General features: G+C 43.3%; 1 protein-coding gene across 1 annotated transcript in view; it reads right to left on the bottom strand.

Moving 5' to 3' along the window:
• The window catches only part of CFAP221 (cilia and flagella associated protein 221), an 82,455-nt gene that overhangs the window by 38,538 nt on the left and 24,824 nt on the right, over positions 1–19,093 (bottom strand). The window contains exons 6-10 of the mRNA XM_045575523.1: positions 11,448–11,551; positions 4,553–4,712; positions 2,198–2,318; positions 2,003–2,114; positions 1,698–1,806 (exon numbers count right to left, since the gene is read on the bottom strand). Of these exons, the coding sequence (XP_045431479.1) occupies positions 1,698–1,806; positions 2,003–2,114; positions 2,198–2,318; positions 4,553–4,712; positions 11,448–11,551 (606 nt within the window). The remainder of the gene's footprint in view (positions 1–1,697; positions 1,807–2,002; positions 2,115–2,197; positions 2,319–4,552; positions 4,713–11,447; positions 11,552–19,093) is intronic.

The following is a 19,093-nucleotide window of genomic DNA, read 5'->3' as shown; positions in this document are numbered from 1 at the left end:
CAGAGATTTAGAAGACAAGGAAGTAGAAAGCATCCAATCAGAATAGAAAAGAAAAAAAAAAGAGTCCAAAAAAGTGAGGATAGTATTAGGAGCCTCTGGGACAACGTTCAAGCATACTAACATTTGCACCATGGAGGCGCCTAAGGAGAAAAGAGACAGGAAAAAAATGTGAAAAAATAATGATGGAAAACTTTCCTAACCTCTTTAAGGCAATAGACATAGAAACATGTATCTATTGTATCTAGTACGTAATACAGAGAGTGCCAAACAAGATGAACCCAAAGAGGCATGCACCAAGACACATCATAATTAAAATGCCAAAGATTAAAGAAAAGTAAGAATCTTAAAAGCAGCAAGAAAAAGTTACCTACAAAGGAGCTCCCATAAGACTGTCATTTGATTCCTCAACAGAAACTTTGCAGATCAGAATAGATTGGCAAGAAATATTCAAAGTAATGAAAAGCAAAGACCTACAAGCAAGATTACTCTACACAGCAAAGCTATCATTTAGAATCAAAAGACATATAAAGAGCTTCCCAGACAAGAAAAACTTAAAGGAGTTCATCACCACTTAACCACTATTACAAGAAATGTTAAAGGACTTATTTAAGAAGAAGGGGGAAAATTTTTTTAAAAATAATAAAATGGCAATAAATACATACATAACAATAATTAAATCTAAAAAACAAAAGGAAGAAACAAGAAGAACAGAAACAGACTGGTAGAGAACATTTTGATGGTTGCCAGTGGGGTGGGAGGTTGGGTGGAAAAGGTAAAGGGATTAAGAAGGACAAATTAGTAGTTACAGAAAAGTCATGGGGATGTAAAGTACCAGGCAGGGAATATGGTCAATAATATTGTAATAACTATGTATGGTGACAGATGGGTACTAAATTCATTGAGATGATCAGTTAGTAATGTCTAATCACTGGGTTGAATACCTGAAACTAATACAATATTGTATGTCAACTGAAATAAAAAAATATTAAAACTGCTTTTCAGTTACTTGGTATACTTTCTATTTAGCTGAGGTCACATCCTGAATACAGACATTTGCTGAAGTAGAAGGTATTTCCATGAGAACAAAGGGCACTTTCTCTCCCATGCGAGCAGGGTGGCTGGGTGAGGAGTGCTTAGGCAGGGGAATGGACAAGATGGCCTCCAAAAGACCCTTTCCTAGAGTCTTAATTTTTAGCTTAATGTAAGAGTTTCTGAAGTTTCTTTCAGCTGAATCTGAACACATGGAAAGGCCTGGTGTGTCCTGGTAAGAAACTGGAAAAAGGGCTCCATTTTGATTGCAGGAGCACAGGCAGCAGTCTCACATCTTTTTTAAAACCTCCATCAGCAGCTTCCCCCACCCTGTACTGCTGGGCTCTCAGCAGGCCCATGGGCTCCTGGTGTGGTGAGACTGGAGGGGGGGGGGGAGGGGAGGCTGGGGCAGCAGCAGGCAGCAAGGAGTGTCCCCTTCTCCCACGTGCACCCTGGTTCTGCCACTGTCTGGCCACACTGGAAAGGGCAGAGTTTGACCACATTGATTTATTCCCAAAAGTAACTTGGCTCTAAAATAGAGGGGCCAGTGGAGGGAAAGAATAATTAAAATTTTCAAGAGTTATGAACATTTCATTGTCTCATATAATAAAAGCCATTACTTAAAACAAAGTACTGTCATTTGATACAAATAATTGCTTAATATTTACCATTTAAGATGATTTTCAATCTCTTCGAGAGTGTCCTGTCTGACTTTCTGTTCAAAAAGTGCTTCCTTCATCTGTCTTGTTTTTGAAACCTCATTGCCTTGGTCCAAAACTGGGGGCAGGAGCAGACAATGATTATACCGGTAATCAAATCAGAACCATTTGCTGAGAGGAAAACACATTTCTAAATATGAAACTCAGTGACCTAATTGGGTTTTGTTGTTATTGCTCATGAATAGTAAATGCCACAAGCAATAATACTTTCCGGTTCTGCCCAGGTGCTGATTTACAGTGGGTCAGCTGGTTACCTTCTCTTAATTCTTTAATTTTCAGTTTTCCTGGTTCTTGGTTTAAAACAGTTGCCACAGCAAATGGATTTGATAAATCTACTGGAAATCTCAAGTTATGATATTCAATTTCCTGGGACCAAATCAGGAAGAAAAAGTCATTATTTTGCTTCTCTCTCACCCCTTCCGTGATGGTTAACATGGATGGCCACTTACCTTAACCTTTGGAGGTTTTATCTTCGCTGGCTGTCGGTGAAAATTTATCCGTGTCATTGACTTCTCTGCAGGAAGGTCTATTTTCTTAGAAAGAATATTTAATCTTTCAAATTCTTCTAATCTATAGTTTAAAACATATTAAATTTGTATATAATCAAACAACTCAAGATTCCTTTTTCTATCTTCCTTCTAGTTATACCATGACTTATAGTCCATTTGTTAGTAATTGCAGGTTAATTTGGTGTGCTAAAACATTGGCCTACCAAGATAAATGCAATGTCAGTATACCAAAGGAAAACCATTTACATCAAAATAGTTTACCAATGGCTGTTTTTCTTTACATTCTCAAAGAACATAACAAGTGGAAAACATGATATGCTGAAAATTGCTCTCATGGTCTAGCATAACTGATTTGTAGGCCATTGGTTTTCATTAGCTAAATTCACTACATTAAAAAATCTTACATTGATTTGTCTTTATAGCAAAAGAATGATTATATCCACTGTGTATAATAAGATCTTTCAAAAGATGATTCAGACAAATGTTTGAGATATTTTCTGCAACTGAAAACTGCCTTTGGACATATGTAGATAGAGATAGTGCTGCTAACATGTCCACGGAAACTATTAGAGTTATTCCTAAAGAGATGTAGTAGAGCTACGTTACTTTCCTAAGTGCTGCTTATGAAGCGTTTCTTTAAGCAAGAATGCCTGAACACTTGTCTTACAAGATGACAGATTTCCTTGTTAATACAGATAGAAGTTAAGAATATGCTAACATTCATCCATTCCAACTGTCAACGTGCGTTTGCTGAGCACCTATTGAACAGGCCCCGTGCACAGCATGAGCACGTAAGTAAGGTGTCCCGCAAGGCCCATGGCGTGGGAGCACCTGTCTGCTGGGGACCCACACACTGACGGGTGTGCTGTGATGTGCAGAGATGAGGCGCTTGGTTAGGGAGCTCAGCCTCTACGTCTCTACAGAGCCGTGACATCACTTCTGCTGTAAATATAGGGGAACAATAGAAAATGAGGGTGTTACAAAACAGTCTCCTCAAGAAATCTAATTGCTAGTGTTGACAACAAAAATAAATGAAGGGGTCTAAGACAGTGATAAAGAGTTACATTTGGCCATGCCAAGTTTAGGACGTGAGTAAGTCCATCACACACACAGTAGTGAAACAAAAAGCAACCTATGAAACTTCCAGAGAACATGGCTGCAGGGCAATTTTCTCCTTCCTGTGAAATTTACATGCTATTGGTCTACATGCAATGCGGGGAGAGATGAAGGTATTGAAACCTAGTCCTTGAAAATGTTGAGTGTGCTAAATAAGATATTAAACTAGCTGGGAAACCAAAACATGACAGTTTAGAAATAGTGTATATCAGCATTTCCATACAGTGCTCTTGTGTACTTAAGAACATGTCTGTGGAAAGATATGTAAGCAAAAATCTTACTCAAGTAATGTCTTTAGGAAGAAAACCATGATATAAATATATAATAAATCATGAAGTTACATGTTTAATATGCCTTACGATGTAAATATGTAATCTATATCTATTCACGACAAGAAGAAGAATATCAAGGTATTTCTTTATCATTTTTGAAATATTTATAAGGGTTTTCCAAAATTAGTATTTATACTTTGGCAAATTTTTCTTTTAACATTGATAAAATCATGTATGCTAGGATAAAACATAATATTATCCAGATACATTGGGATATAGAAATAAGAGCTCACATTCGAATGAAAGTAGAATGTGAGCTCTTATTTTCTTCAGGAAAAATTTGTGGTGGCCTACAACCTAACCCCCTTTCACATCTGTCCTCTGACTTAATGTTGATGGTATTTAATGCACCTGCCGTGTGGCACGTCTTCCTTTCTGCCTGATGTGGAAGCCATTGTTAGAGAGGACTTATTTCGGCTCCCTTTTTGCAGGTATATTCAGGGTTTGGACCATTTCCCATGGGGCATTGCAGTGGACACTGCCCAGAGAGCCACTCTATACGTTATAATAGTGTACTGAAACTTTAAAAAGAATTATGTTGTTCTGGCCTCATGGGTTAACTTTTGAGTTAATTTCTGGTCAGAAATTCAACCAGCACACCAGTAATCATCGGCGAGAGAATGTATTCCCTAGAAAGCCCCTTTATCTCAGTCAGTGCTCCTCCTCTTGGCAGAAGCAACGGCTGCTTCAGCACAGAGATATCCTATGTATCACCATTATACTTTAAAGTGCATGTGAAGTAAGTGTTCGATGGCATTCTGTTAGAAGGAAGGAAAGCAGAGTGGAAGGAAGACTGGATTTTAAAAAGGGCTTAAGGATAAACACACACAGTCCCCGGCTGCCATACTTTAAAGCCATGTTGGGATAGCAAGTTCCGGTGAAGACACACTCGTAGGGCTCAGAGTTGAACTGGGAAATCCTCAACTGCATTCTTACTTGTGCCATCCCGTACTGAAAGGGCGTAAACTTGACAGTCACGTTCGTCTTCCCATTAGCTGGGATTATCCCTGAGGGAGGAAATGAGGAAAAACTGATGCTTTCTCTTCTGCAAAGTCCCAAGTCCATGCACACACACACATTCTTCCCAGGATAAGCACAGGTTTCTATCCTCTTTATATACTCTTTTCATTAGGTACACGTGAACCACTTTTTGGTGTCTTCATCAACTTTATTTACTAACTAGAGGCCCAGTGCATGGATTCGTGCATGGGTGGGGTCCCTCAGCCTGGCCTGCGCCCTCTCACAATCCTGGACCCCTGGGGGGATGTCAGACGGCTGGTTTTGGCCTGCTCCCCGCAGGCCAGGAGGGATGTGGCAGTGCCAAAGGGGCAGGCGGCCCGGGAAGAGCCTGAGCCAGGCCGATAAGGTGCTGCTCCCACTCATCCCTGCCCTGCTGCGCCTGCCACGGCAGCTTGGTAGCACTGCCACCGAGGTGGGAGAGGCTCCCGCTGCTGCAGCTGCACTCGCCAGCAGTGAGCCCAGCTTCTGGCTGAGTGGTGCTTCCCCTGTAGGGGAAATGACCACCAGGGGGCAGCTCCTGCATTGACCGGCTGCCCCCTAGTAGTCAGTGAGCCTCATAGGGATTGGTCATTCTCATCATTCTGGTCATTCAGTTATAACAGTTGCTTAGGCTTTCATATATATAGATTACGACATAATAATTATTGGATTGTTCCATTTACATAAATATACGCGTATCAACCAGTGTCAGTAAATCACAGATGAACTCCCAGAACTGCAATCTTTGAACTAATTACCAGGTGTCAGTGTGAATGGTGGGAGCAACAAAGAAAAGCTGGGAATACACATAAACGTTTTTGCCCACATAACACAGCTCCCTATAGTGTTGTGTAACTTGATTCTTTGCTTTAAAACTTTCACGATGGACATCTGTTCTCTTCCACGTCAAATATCCCACCAGGTCTCATTCCTCTCTGTGTCTCTGTGGCCCCCAGGGCTGGAACACAGCAAGTGCTTAATACACGTGGAAAGAAAAGTGAAAGGGAGAGAGGGGAGCGGGTGGAGGGCGAGGACCAAAGTGTTCCATTTGAGAAGGGCTGATGCTCTGACTCACTGAAGGCTCTCCGGCTTGCTTTCCAAATGATTCCTCATGCCCTGCGCCTCAGTCTCCCCTGTCTCTGCAGGGGCCTCGCACATTCTCTCATAAACTCCTGGCACCCCTCCTTCCCGTTTCCCTCTCCTCTGAACCTTGTACCCCCTGTGCTCCCTGAGCTTTAACCACATGGACACCCCACGCTGCCAGCTAACATTCCTGGAGCACTCACTGTTCGCCAGGCGCTGTTTTAGGCACTCAAGAAATAGAGATAAACAAAACAAAGTTTACCTCTTACTATCTGCCTTTCCCTGGATTTGAGTGTAAATTTTACAAAAGCAGGTACCTCCTCACAGCTGTGTCCCGACTTCAGTGGACACTTGCTGAATGAGTAGATGAATCCGCACGTCAATGCCAAGTTCATGAAACTCCTCCTGACTCTCTCCAGGAGGCGGAAACCCCTTCAGCTCTGCCAGCCCTACAGGACTCCAGTGCTGTGAGAACTGCAGCCTTTCAGAGCTTACAAGCTCCTAACTAGGTTGCAAGCCCCCAAGGCAGGCAACAGGCCCAAAGCTCTTTTATCTTCATAGACCCCAAGCCCAGTGCTTCAGAAACAGGTATTTATTTCTTGAGGGCAGACATGAAAATCTTTAAATAACAGCCACTAGTGACTCCTGAGACCACTGAGGGAAGAGGTAATCGGAAGAGCTTGCTCTGTCTGTCTGTCAGCCCAGCAGTTCAGTACCTCAGTCACCCACTTGACCAGAAAACACACCCGTTTGACCTGCAATTCACCGGGGGCTTCAGGCTAAGAACAGTGCTTCGGCTCCAGCTCATTAAAGTGGAAAATAAGGACAAGCTCTGGAGCAAGGATTAATGTTTGCCTTGACCTGGCTCATTTATGTTTAAGTGCTCCCGGCCCAGCTCAAATACATAAAGTGCATGGGGGCGGTCGCCAAGGCAACCGAAGTACACTCACTGCCTTTTCCATTAACAGGGACACAGTTAACAGCTTTGTTAACAGAACTGGGTCGTAGCCCATTGACAAATGTTAACAGCTACAAAGGTGTGCCAAGCTCTCATAGCTTATTGCTTGGCAAAAATTAATGGTGGAGAAACGAGAGACTGTTTCATGTTTTAAAAATGAGAAGAGCACCCCAAAATTTACTACTTCATTTAATCTCCTTTCCCCTCCCCCCCCATGATTCTGTGGCTTCCATTCAATTCAGATCATTACCCTTAACACAACCAGGGATAATGGTAATTCCAGGGCAGGGACGGTGATGAGGCAGAGACAAAGGCTAAGAAAATACCAGTTTATCAGTAAAATGAGTATTATGAAGAAAATGTAACAACACTCAGCAATTATAAATGAAGTCACCAGGAAATACCACTACATATAGTATATTTGTAGTATATAGTATACCACAAATAGTATACCACAAATATAGTATATTTGCTGTGGTTACAATTGTGTAAAATGGGCATTAAATATGGGCAGTTACTAAAAGAAAAGGGAAACTAAAAAGCATATTATTTGTTAGGGCATAGGCCCAGGATGGGGATTATTTTTAAAAAATTTATTTTCTTACGTGCCCACACAGTGTTATTACAATGTTGTTATAATTTTAAAGTAACATTTTTCTTCAAACATCTCAGAAAGTATAGACCATTCTCCCACATGCTTGTAGTGACAGCAAGTATGAACCTTAATCTTCCAAATTTAGGCTTTCACTAGCTTCTTAATCTCTCCAAGCCACAGTTGGGAAGTTAATAACAACTTGATCTGTGACCACGCTGGCACACGTTTGTGTGTCCTGTCAATGTGTTCTTCCTAATGACTGAGCCAAATAAGCACGTTCTGGGATTATACCCAAATCAACACAACATTGTAAAAGTGTACATTTTGGAAGACAATGAAAGTAGAAACTTACTTGTAAATGCCTGCTGTGCTCATCATAGTCGAAAAAGAAAAGAGAACAAAACTATTGAAGTAAGAGCACTGGGCCCCAGCCCTAGGCATTCTTGCTAACCGAGCCATTTTATGCTACGTCACCATTCCTATGAATGGGTTCATCCCCGCTGTGTGTGTGTGTGTGACACCAGGTGAATGTCCAAGATCTCAAAGTAGTCAGAAGTAAACGAGTGCCGAGCATTTTTGTGGAGCTTGGCTGGTCTCCAACACTAATAAGATCTTGGCCAGACTCATGTGTTGCTGGTTCTTCCAAAATCATCAACAGTGTCTTGGTGTTTTAATTGTGCATGATTTCTTGTCCACAGTACAAGGCAGGTCACAAACTCCTTTATGCATGTCCAATGCTCAGGGAGCTCCTGGCGCCATCATGAGACCCAGGTCCTGGCAGGACAGTCATCTCGCATGAGGGTGAGCAGTGGGCACAGGCCAGTGAGTTGAAGTTGCGGGCTCTCTGTCAGGTTCACATCTTGTAAATGGAATGAGCTTTACCCCGATGTTTGCATGTGGCAAGCCTGAGCACAAGATGCCTGGAAGGCATGGGCGTTGGGTGCTCCCGGTGCCCAGAGACAAAGTTGCTTTGTAACCTAATGGACTGATGGGCAGCTCCACAAGCCTTTAGGCAGTCAGTTAGCAAAGAAGTATCTGAAACCGTGTGTACAAAATACGCCTGCTCACTGCATAAAATTAGCCTGGAGCTCTTAGCCTACCTGTGAAATAAAGGCGAGGTGACTTGCTAGCAGAAAAAGTGACCCTGGACTGTCCAGCTGTCAGGCCTGTGAGTCAGGCTAGGTGCCCGACAAGCCAGGAAAGCCCAAAGCTCACTGGGCTGCGTGCCACCCAAACTGCATTCACTGTCCATGCAGCCAAGGGGTTTACTGCAGGCGAATAAAGCCATCACGGAATTCATAGCCTCAGAAGAGTTAAAGCCACAATGTATCGCTACATCAACAAAGTGAGAAACCAAAGCAAGAAAATGCCGAGACCAGGGGAGCAGAGTGATGGGCGAAGTCAAAAAAAAAAAAAAAAAAAAAAAAAAAAAAAAAAAAAAGAAGAAGAAGCTACCCAGGAGGCTCAGTGAGACCAGCTTGTAAAGCCAGGTCAGCAGCACCATCCACATGAAGCAGATCATTTAAAACCGCAGAAGCGGAGTTCCCAAAGTTTAAGGGCCCGGGCTTGCCCTTGTTCCTTCATCCTTCCATCCATCCATCCATCCATCCACTCATGTCTCCTCCTGCACCACACTCTCCTGACTTCCTCCTTGGTCTCTGCCCTCGACCCACTTCCCTCTGAGTGCCTGTGCCCAGGGCTCTGTCCTCAGTCCACTCAATCCCTGGGTGACTCATGGCCAGCCCCACAGCTCTACGGTCGTCGATATTCAGGCCAAATTTATGTCGCTAGCTCTCATCTCTCTTTTGACTCCAAACTGGCATATTAAATTTAATTTTACTTTAAGGAGGAATTTAAAAGGCAAGCCACAAACAAAGCACCAGAACCACCACCAAAGCTTATCAGATGGAGCAGGAAATGTGCTCAGGGACCACTCTTGATCTGAATTGTGTGGCTGTGCAATCCACAACCCGAGCGCTAGTGGAAAGGCCTGCGTGGTTTTTTAGTGTTTCACGTTCAGTTGTTATTCATATGTGTGAACACTGTCTCTGTTTATGGACGTAGCCATACGTTGTGTTTCAAAACCCTCTGGGTAAACTAATATTTTGTGTCTTGGGAATTTTTTTTTTTTTTAAAGAATGGCTTGGCCATAAGAATCTCTAGCCTTCTCCCAAATTCTCCCTTTCTTTTTGTTGCTGCTGACACCAGCTTAATTCAGGCTCTCAAGGCCTAAATGATTTCATTCCCAACACGATGATCGCCTGCTCCTCTGCTGCCCCCACTTCGGTCACACCCTCACCCTGCGGCTCCACGGCCTTCCTGAAAGCCGTTCCTGTGAAGCCTGCCCAGAAACCTCAGCAGCTTCCTTCTGCTGTGGCACTAAGAGAGTCACAGACCGCCAGGCCCGGTAGGCCACGCCCAGGGCTGCTGAGCCCAGATCGTAGTGTTGGACACTTTGGGGCACTGACCCAGTTGAATCCCCATTCTGAAGTTTGACTGCCCTCGTTGCATTCCCACCAGTCTGCGGTGGTGGCGAACCAGCTACTTGCTAAGCAACGAAACCATCTTTGGGCAGCTAGACGCTGCACTGGTTCTAGCTCTGCCCTCGGGAGCCACGGGGCACAAGCCCGTCCCTTTCTTCTCCACAGCGGCCCTCAGCACTGACACAGCTAACCTGCCTCCAGGGCCCTTTTCCCCTTCCGAGGCATGTCATCCCCACGCTTCACTGACCCCACGTCCTTCCACTGGGACTCCGCGGCCCTGCCTTAGAGGGTGGTTCTCAGGGAAACCCAGGGGTTCAGTGTGGTCTTGATGGGCCACCGGGGGCAGGGTTACCCTCTCTTTCTTACTACAATCTCTACTTCTCTGAGTAGAGTCCAGACTAAGATCGCAGGAGGGAGTTTATTTTACCGACTCACCTTGTAGGTGACATTTTTATGACCTCTCCAGAGGGAGGGTGAGGTCCAGTTTGCACATATGAGGCAGAGGCAGTGCATACATTCACTGTGTAACCAGAACGAATGGGTCCAAATCTCTCCTCTGCCACTGACTACTGAGTGTCCTCGGACAAGTTACTTAACCCCTCTGAGCCTCATTTCTATGTCTATAAGATTGAAATAGTGATTGTAGACCTCATGTGGTTCTGGTAGAGATTAAGCGTATGTATATAATGTATCTCTATCTATATGTATAGCCTCACTAAGTATTGTTATTATTATTGTTCTACCAAAAGACCTATTGTGAGAACATCAACGGTAATAAAAGCAGAAATATTATCTTGTTTAGTTTATTCTTTTTGTAACCACTTATTTTTATCTTCTTTTTAAAGCTTCAAAATAACAAAATTCTTCTCTCTGGAAAGAGAATCAAGCCCTGTTTTCTGCAATATAAATAAATTGCAGAAAACAATTTATTTATATTTTTTCCTACAATGTATGGCAAAAATCTCAGAATGGCTCATGGTTCTCTAGGAAATAATCAAGGTACATTTCATAATTCAGAAGTGATTGAACCCTCATTTTGGACAAAACATGCACTGGCAACAACGAAAGGGCAGGAAGCAGATGGATAACTCCCCCTGATGTTATTTAAATCCCAAACCTAGACACCCAGCACCAGAAGCTGGGGAGCAGCACCCACTTCAAGGGGGACTTCTCTCCCAAAAGGTCCTGAGCAGCCCGGACCCAGGTCCTTTGGGACACCCAGAGACGGACTGTCCACAATTCATCCGAAACCTCCCAAGGCCTCTGAGAGCTTGGGGAAAATAATACTCTCATTTTATTTGACATTGAATTGAAAGATGAATATAAGGTACCAAGAAGCAAAATTAGAATTAGGGTAAATTCAAGTTTTGATCTTGGAAAAAATTTATCTGGGCATTATTTTAAATTATCTGCACAACACAACTGATCTTAAGTGTCTATCTCCAAGTGTCTGATTCCAATTTACACTGTGCCAGGTATGTAAAATCTGTCACTGTTATGCATTTGAAAATGTCATATTCAAATGTGGCTTATTCTCTTGTGTCACTTGAGACCTACCCTCCAAATCCTCTTTGATCTAAGAACTCTAAGGAAATTAGAAACTTGAAATCTTGCCTCTCCTTACCTGACATTGGCTCAATAGTAAAGGCCGGATGAGACCGAATCATATCTATCCGGAACTCAAAATCTACAGGGCAGCTGCACTTCAAAGGAATAACGTATCTTTTGCTGCAAAAAAGAAAAATAGAAAATATCAGCAATCTTAGCAGCTTCCTTCTGCCTACAGAACTTAATAGAATTATAGGCCCTCAGGCAGGATAGGCTAGTACAGTGACCTCAAACTGCACTCTGAGGAATGTCTTCATCAGAAAACCGTGGGGAAAATGAGTCAGAGGGATTAAAGGGCACTCTGTAGTATGCGGTGGAGCTGAGATTTGGACCCACAGAGAGTATGTATGCACTGCCTTATTCTACAGGAAACCAGACCCTTCCCAAAGCCGCTAGGCACAAACGGCCCTGGGCATTGTAGTGTTCGACATATATCTCCCTCTTTAGTAACGAAGAATAGAGACTCAATGTATAATAAACAGCTACAACAATGACAGCAGTCAACGCCAGTATGATAATTCCTGGGTACTGGCCTGCTACACATGTCCAGGTGGCAATGACTCTAACCCTGTGTGGTAGGACTATGATCTCCCACTCACAGATGACGAAACAGGCACAAGGGAGAGAGAATAAATGTCCTGCTCACGGTGACACGGCTATAGGAGGCAACCGTCAATGTGTTTCTCTCACATCGATATTTCTCCCTGTCTTTCCTTCTCTCTTCACTCTAAGAATCATCGGAAAAATAGCCTCAGGTGAAGATTAAAAAAAAAAAAAAGTAAGAGAATGATTCCCTATTTTAAATAGAAACAAACCTGAACCTTTAAAATATTAGACTTATAGGCCTGGCCAGGGGGCTCAGTTGGTTGGAGTGTCATCTGTACACCAAAAGGTTGCAGGTTTGATTCTCCGTCAGGGCACATACCTACCCCATTTCCCCGAAAATAAGACAGTGCCTTATATTAATTTTTGCTCCCAAAGATGCGCTAGGTCTTATTTTCAGAGGGTGCCTTATTTTTCCGGTACACATTTATTGTTAAATGAAAATAAAGGAAATTTATTACCTGTATATGGTATGGTAGTACGGTAGTTGTCAACACAAACCAGACAAACTGTGAATCCTACAGTATCAAGAATTTACTCATTTATTTAATGACAATCATGTCAACATCTTCTGGAACATCATCCTAACAATCCAATTCCTGAATTTCCTGGTGAATTTCTTGTGACTCCATTTCTTTCAGAATCAGTGGACCAAATCTCTCATGTTTAGCAATAGCACTGTCTTTAAATGAGTACTTCTTGTCAAGGTAGCCTGCTCGCAATGCATTTGCAATGCAACTGTCAGTGATTTTCTCCCATGAATTCTTCACCCAAGTCACAACTTCTTGCAGTTTAGGTTTAACAAAGTTTCCACGCTGATTTCTCTCCATTCTATTTTCAATGTAGTCATTAATTTCTATGTGCAAATTGTCTTTGAATGGCTTGTTTATTGCAATATCAAGCGTCTGGAGATAGGCCGTCATTCCTGCGGGAATCATTATCTGATCTATTTTTCTTTCGTGAAGAAATATCTTCATGTCTTTAGCTTGGTGTGCTGGCTGCATCCCAGACTAGCAGACCTCTTTGGTTTCCTCGCATAACAAGGGGCAGCATTAAATCGACCCACTTCCTTATAACTGCTTGTGTGGCTCAGGCTTTTTCAGTTTCAAGAATAAAAAAGCCCAAAACATGTTCAATCTTTTCTTTCTTGCCCTTAGAAATGATTAAAGGTGGGATTTTAGTGCCATCCAGACGAATTGCCAAAATACAGGAAACAGGTACACTTTTGTAACCAGTGGAGGGAATGTACACTAAGGAGGCACCCCGTTGTTCAATTGTTGTTTGAGATGATTGGCCCATAAACACTGCAGTTTCATCCATAGCAATCATGTTGGAAAGATTGTATTTAGAGAAGTCAGCATCATCAATAAAGGACTTGAATGCAAGTGCTCACTTAATAACTTGTGTATCTTCCAACCTAAACAATGTTGTACAGGTAGATCTTCTTAAAGACAGTTCACTTTGCTGAAGGAAATTATCCAGCCAGTGTTGTGATGCTTTGAAGTCTTCGGGGGCTATGTCAAACTGTGGTGCCATTGCAAGGGCAAATTCTTGAATCTGAGCCCTATTCACAACCAAAGCTTTTGCTCTCCTGTCAACAACCCATTCACAGATCAGGTCTTCCAGCTCGGAAAATAATGGTTGCCGACCTGATCCACACTTGCGCTTTTTAGCATTTCCCTTGTCCACTTGTTCAATGAGGTTACCATACTCTGCTTGCCATTTTCGGACCAATCGCATACTCAACATCTTCTCTTTGCAGAAAGCAGTAAGATTTTGGCCCCAAAAGTGTTTCACGATTCCTTTCTTGTACTCCACAGAGTAGCTTTTTCTTTTTGCTCTCATTTCTAGGGGTAAAGAAAAGGAATTGGGGTATCAAGGTGGAGGGAGGGGGATCATTTAAAATGACACGGGGGGATCAAAGGGGGGAGTCAAAATGGCACAGGTGAATCAGAGGGGGAATTACCATTTTAGTAACCCCTTTTGATCCTTCTGTGTCATTTTGATTGCCCCCTCTGATCCTCCTGTGTCATTTTAAGTGATCCCCTTCCCCCCACCCCTGTGCCACTGAAAACCTTCACCAGACATCCCCCCTACCCCTTTATCAGACATTTACCCCCTGGGGCCTGCCTGGGGACTGTCACTGGGCTTGCTGGGGCCTGGATCTGGGCTGGAGCAGGGTCTGCCACTGACTAGAACCTTCAGTCATCATGAGGGCGGCTGAGAGCATCACGTAGTGTCACCAGAGACAGACCAGCTCTCATCATCTTCGCCGCGTCCTGTCCGCTCTAATCCTCCTGTTCTACATGCATCTGCGAAAGTCTCCTCCTCTCTCCTGCCCTGTGCTCACCGCTCACTCCGACCTCCGCTCCGCCCACACTGACTTCAGGACTCCGCATAACTTCACTGGTTGCTAGTCGCCGTCGGGGCGGCCCTAGCTACCAGTTTATGGTAAATTAATTTTCATTCTGAGACAGAGCCTGGAGGGGCCTTATTTTCGGGGAGATATCTTATATTTCACTCAGAAGGAAACCTGTAAGTAGGTCTTATTTTCGGAGGATGTTTTATTTTTGGAGAAACATGGTAGATTTCAAGTTTCATCCCTGATTGGGGTGTATACAGGGAAGCATCTGATGAATGTTTCTCTCTCACATTGGTGTCTCTCTTCTCTCTCCCCTTCTTTCTCTAAAATCAATAAACATATCTTCGGGTGAGGATTTAAAAACAAACGAAAAACAAAATGAAACTTATATTATGATCATGTACACATTTTGTGCCTGTTAGAAGAGAGCATAAATTTGCCTTATAGTAAGTAAAATTATAAAATAATTTATATAAATTCAAATTTCTTTCTTGTCTCTTCCCTAAACAAATGCTAGCAGAGGGCCAGACATCCCTTTAGTTTCTAGTGAATTATATAACATTTATTTTTACCTCACTCTGATGTTATTTTCTCATTTATCCCAAATTTAACATTGTGTTTCTCAAAAGAGTAATCAAGGATTTTTTTGAGAGAGTGTCATCTTGTGAACTTATTGTGGATAGTAAAAATTAAATCTTCTCCCTGATTAGAAAATCTCAATGCCTAGAGAGTAAATGAGCAGTTATCTTATCATAAGTAGGATTTGACTCCTTTGGGGGCAATGCAGGTAATTGACAATGAGCATGACAAGTTTTAATTGATATCAAGATACTGGGTTCAGGCAGCACAGTAAGTTAGCAGTAAGCTGTTATGGGTGTGTAACGTTTGAAGGAAATGCCATGCAGGTAGAGGGAAGGTACCCTCAGAGGCGGCTGACCATTTAAACTATCAGACTACACTCAGTGAAGTAGGAGTTTTATATGGCCACCTGCTACTGACAGACAAATCACAGATCAGAAGATGTGGTAGCAGTGAGGTGTCTGTGTGCCATTCTTTCCCTTCCAAATGCACACAAGACTCGTGAGAAAGATGGTCTGGGAAAGCTTGGGGACTACACATAGCCGCAGTTCTGAAACCAGTCTATAAACGCTTGGCCATTCTCCCACGGAGAGGTGAAGTCTGTGTCTCCTTCTCTGGAATGTGGGTTCTCTGACTTCTTAGCCAGAACACAGTGGAAACTTTGCCATACTGTTTCTTAAGGCCAAGCCCGAGAAACTGTCACCTTCCACTTCTCTTGGGATGCGCCTCTTGGAACCTGACCACCAGGCTGTAAAAGCCCACACAGCTGTGGAGAGGCCTGCATGGAGATCCCAGCACTCAGCCCAGTTGAGCTCCCAGATAAGAGCCAGCAGGTGAAGGGACTGTCTTGGAAGTGGACCTTTTGGCCCAGGTGAGCAGAGCCAGCTGACTCTACCTGGAACAGAGCTTGGCCTTTTCCATGGAGCTATGCCCAAGCTGCAATTCCCTGCCCAAGCTGCAGCTCCTTGCCCAAACTTCAGGTCCATGCGAAAGCTGCAGCTTCATGCCCAAGCTGTAACCTGTAGTTCATGTAGCTCCCTGCCCAAGCTATAGCTCCCTGCCCAAGCTATAGCTCCCTGCCCAAGCTATAGCTCCATACCCAAGCTATAGCTCCATGCCCAAGCTATAGCTCCATGCCCAAGCTATAGCTCCCTGCCCAAGATATAGCTCCCTGCCCAAGATATAGCTCCATGGCCAAGCTGGAGCTCCATGGCCAAGCTGTAAAACCATGCCTAAGCTGATGCCATAATTGGAGATGGATGTGGAGAGTGCACAGGTGTAACAGGGACCAGAGTGTTCTAAGCCCATAAAAATGTCAAAAAATTAAAAGATAAAAGCCTATAAATGATTGTCTTACTCTGCAAAATTCAAACTGAATGTAATCAGCTATGCAAAAGAACATGGAAATAGAGATGCAGAGAGATAATTTGGACCTCCTCCCACTAGTGTCTGATCAGATAGTGGAGAAAACAGGAAGAACAACTCCTTAAGATGCCAAAAAATAAGGCCTTAAGAGGAAAACCAGCAAAAACGGCAAACTTGGAACAGAGGCTTAAGACTGGGTGCCAGAGTGGCTTATGTGTGTCAACCACGCTTATTCAATGTCAGGCAAGAATGTTTGCAAGTGAAATGAACATTGTTGATTTTACAGGAAAGGCAAAATGGTGCTTCAATTTCATGAAGAGAGAAGGGCTGGCCATGAGAACACGAATAAAGTTAGCTCAGAAAACGCCATCAATTTATAAGGATAAAATCTAATGGTTTTACTCCTATGTCATACAACTGCAGAAAAAATATGATTTTAAACCCAGTCAAATTGCAAACATGGATGAGATGCCTCTCAATTTTGATGTGCCTTCCAACAGAACTGTTGATACGAAAGGAGTCAAGACAGTGGCAATTAGCCGAAACAGGTTTGGTTCAGTGGATAGAGCGTTGGTCTGCGGATTGCAAGGTCCCGGGTTCGATCCTGGTCAAGGGCATGTACATTGGCTGTGGGCACATCCTGGGTGGGGGGTGTGCAGGAGGCAGCTGGTTGATGTCTCTCTCTCATCGGTGTTTCTAGCTCTCTGTCCCCTTCCCTTCCTCTCTGTAAAAAATCAATAAAATATATTTTTTTAAAAAAAGACTGGCAATTAAAACAAGTGGCCATGAAAAGACGCACTATGCTGCTGTTTCATGCTGTGCAGATGGTACAAAACTGTCTCCTATGCTTATTTTTAAGAAGAAAACATACCCTAAAGAGACCGTACCACCTGGCATTATTGTGCAAGTTCAAGAGAAGGAATAGATGAATGAAGACATTATGGCCACCTGGTTTGCAAAGGTTTGGTCCAGCAGACCCTGGGGGCTCTTAAAGAAGCCAGCTCTATTTGTCCTTGATCAATTCTGAGTACATTTAACAGAAAATACAAGAAGGGTTGCATCAGATTTGCAAACGCACCTAGCAGTTATTCCTGGTGGACTTACAGGCCAGCTACAGCCACGAGATGTTTTAATCAACAAGCCACTAAAGCCTGATGAGAGAATAATGGAGTAGATGGATGCAATAAGCAGGTGATAACTTGACACTGATGCGAAGAGTGAAAAAAAAAATTACTGAGGTCTATTATTGGGTCTCAAACTTATGGTATGCTGTCAAACAGGAGGTGATTGTGAAGTCCTTCAAGAAATGTGGAAGCAGCAATGCCACGGACTGAACTAAGGATGATCTCACATATAGACAGTGACTCAGAGCGCAGCAGTGATACAATAGAAGTTGAATAAATCGATAAGTCTGGAACTAATAGTGATGAAGAGGAGAGCAGTGATGCAACTGAGGCTATTCTGAATAAAGTGATATCCTGCATAATATCATAATACTGGTATGTGAACCTGTGGTAATCTATATTAGTAAAAGCCTAGATGGCCCTTGCGCTGTTACACGACACCCTCATGTTATCACAAGATGGCCGCCCCCACATCTTCACAAGATGGCCACCACAAAATGGCTGCTCCCACATTGTCCCAAGATGGCCATCCTCACATCATCACAAGAGGGCCACCACAAGATGGCTGGCAGGGGAGGGCAGTTGGGGACAACCAGGCCAGCAGAGGAGGGCAGTTGGGGGTGACTGGGTCAACAGAGGGGGCAGTTGAGGGGAGTAGGCCTGTAGGGATGGGCAGTTGGGGGTCAATCAGGCTGGTAGGGGAGCATTTATGGGGCGATCAGGTTGGCAGGCAGAAGTGGTTAGGGGCAATCAGGCAGGCAGGCAGGCAGGCAAGTGGTTAAGAGCCAGCAGTCCCGAATTGTGGGAGGGATGTCTGACTGCTGGTTTAGGCCTGATCTTATAGGGGTCCCAGATTGGAAAGGGTGCAGGCTGGGCTGGGGGACACCGTCTTCCCTCCCCCTCCCCCCATGCACTAATTTCATGCACTGGGCCTCTAGTTACTAAATAAAAATGTGTTCTGATATTGACTTCTTAATTTGGGGTTGGAAAAGTAAGGGGCCTCTTATATATGGAAAAAATGATACTTTTAAAAAATTGATTTTAGAGAGAAAAGAAGGAAGAGTGAGAGAGAAATGTGTGAGAGAAGCATTGATTGGTTGCCTCTAGTAAGCACCCTGACTATGAATAATCAGGATGTGCACCTTTTTGGTGCACCAGACAATGCTCAACCAACTGAACACCCTGCTGGGCTGTTTGTCTTATTTTCAAAGATACAATTTATTATTTTTTAAAAATATATATTTTATTGATTTTTTTAAAGAGAGGAAGGGAGAGAGATAGAGAGCCAGAAACATCGATGAGAGAGAAACATCTGCCAGCTGCCTCCTGCACACCCCCTACCAGGGATGTGCCTGCAACCAATGCACATGCCCTTGACTGGAATCGAACTTGGGTCCTTTCACTCCGCAGACCGACACTCTATCCACTGAGCCAAATCTGTTTCGGCTCAAAGACACAATTTAACTGGCATTGGAACTTCATAGTAGACTCATGGGTCCTTAATGATACAGTCAAATAAAAACACAATTTACATAAATAAATGTTCACATGACAGGCATTTAGTTATTTTTATACCCAGGGAATTAAACACCAGCCTCATTTTAGACTAAGTTCAGACCAATATTAGAG

Source organism: Pipistrellus kuhlii, unplaced genomic scaffold (assembly GCF_014108245.1).
Source record: "Pipistrellus kuhlii isolate mPipKuh1 unplaced genomic scaffold, mPipKuh1.p scaffold_m20_p_7, whole genome shotgun sequence".
Taxonomy (NCBI): Eukaryota; Metazoa; Chordata; class Mammalia; order Chiroptera; family Vespertilionidae; genus Pipistrellus; species Pipistrellus kuhlii.
The sequence above is the reverse complement of the archived record's forward strand: the minus strand, read 5'-3'. Positions and strand labels throughout refer to the sequence as shown.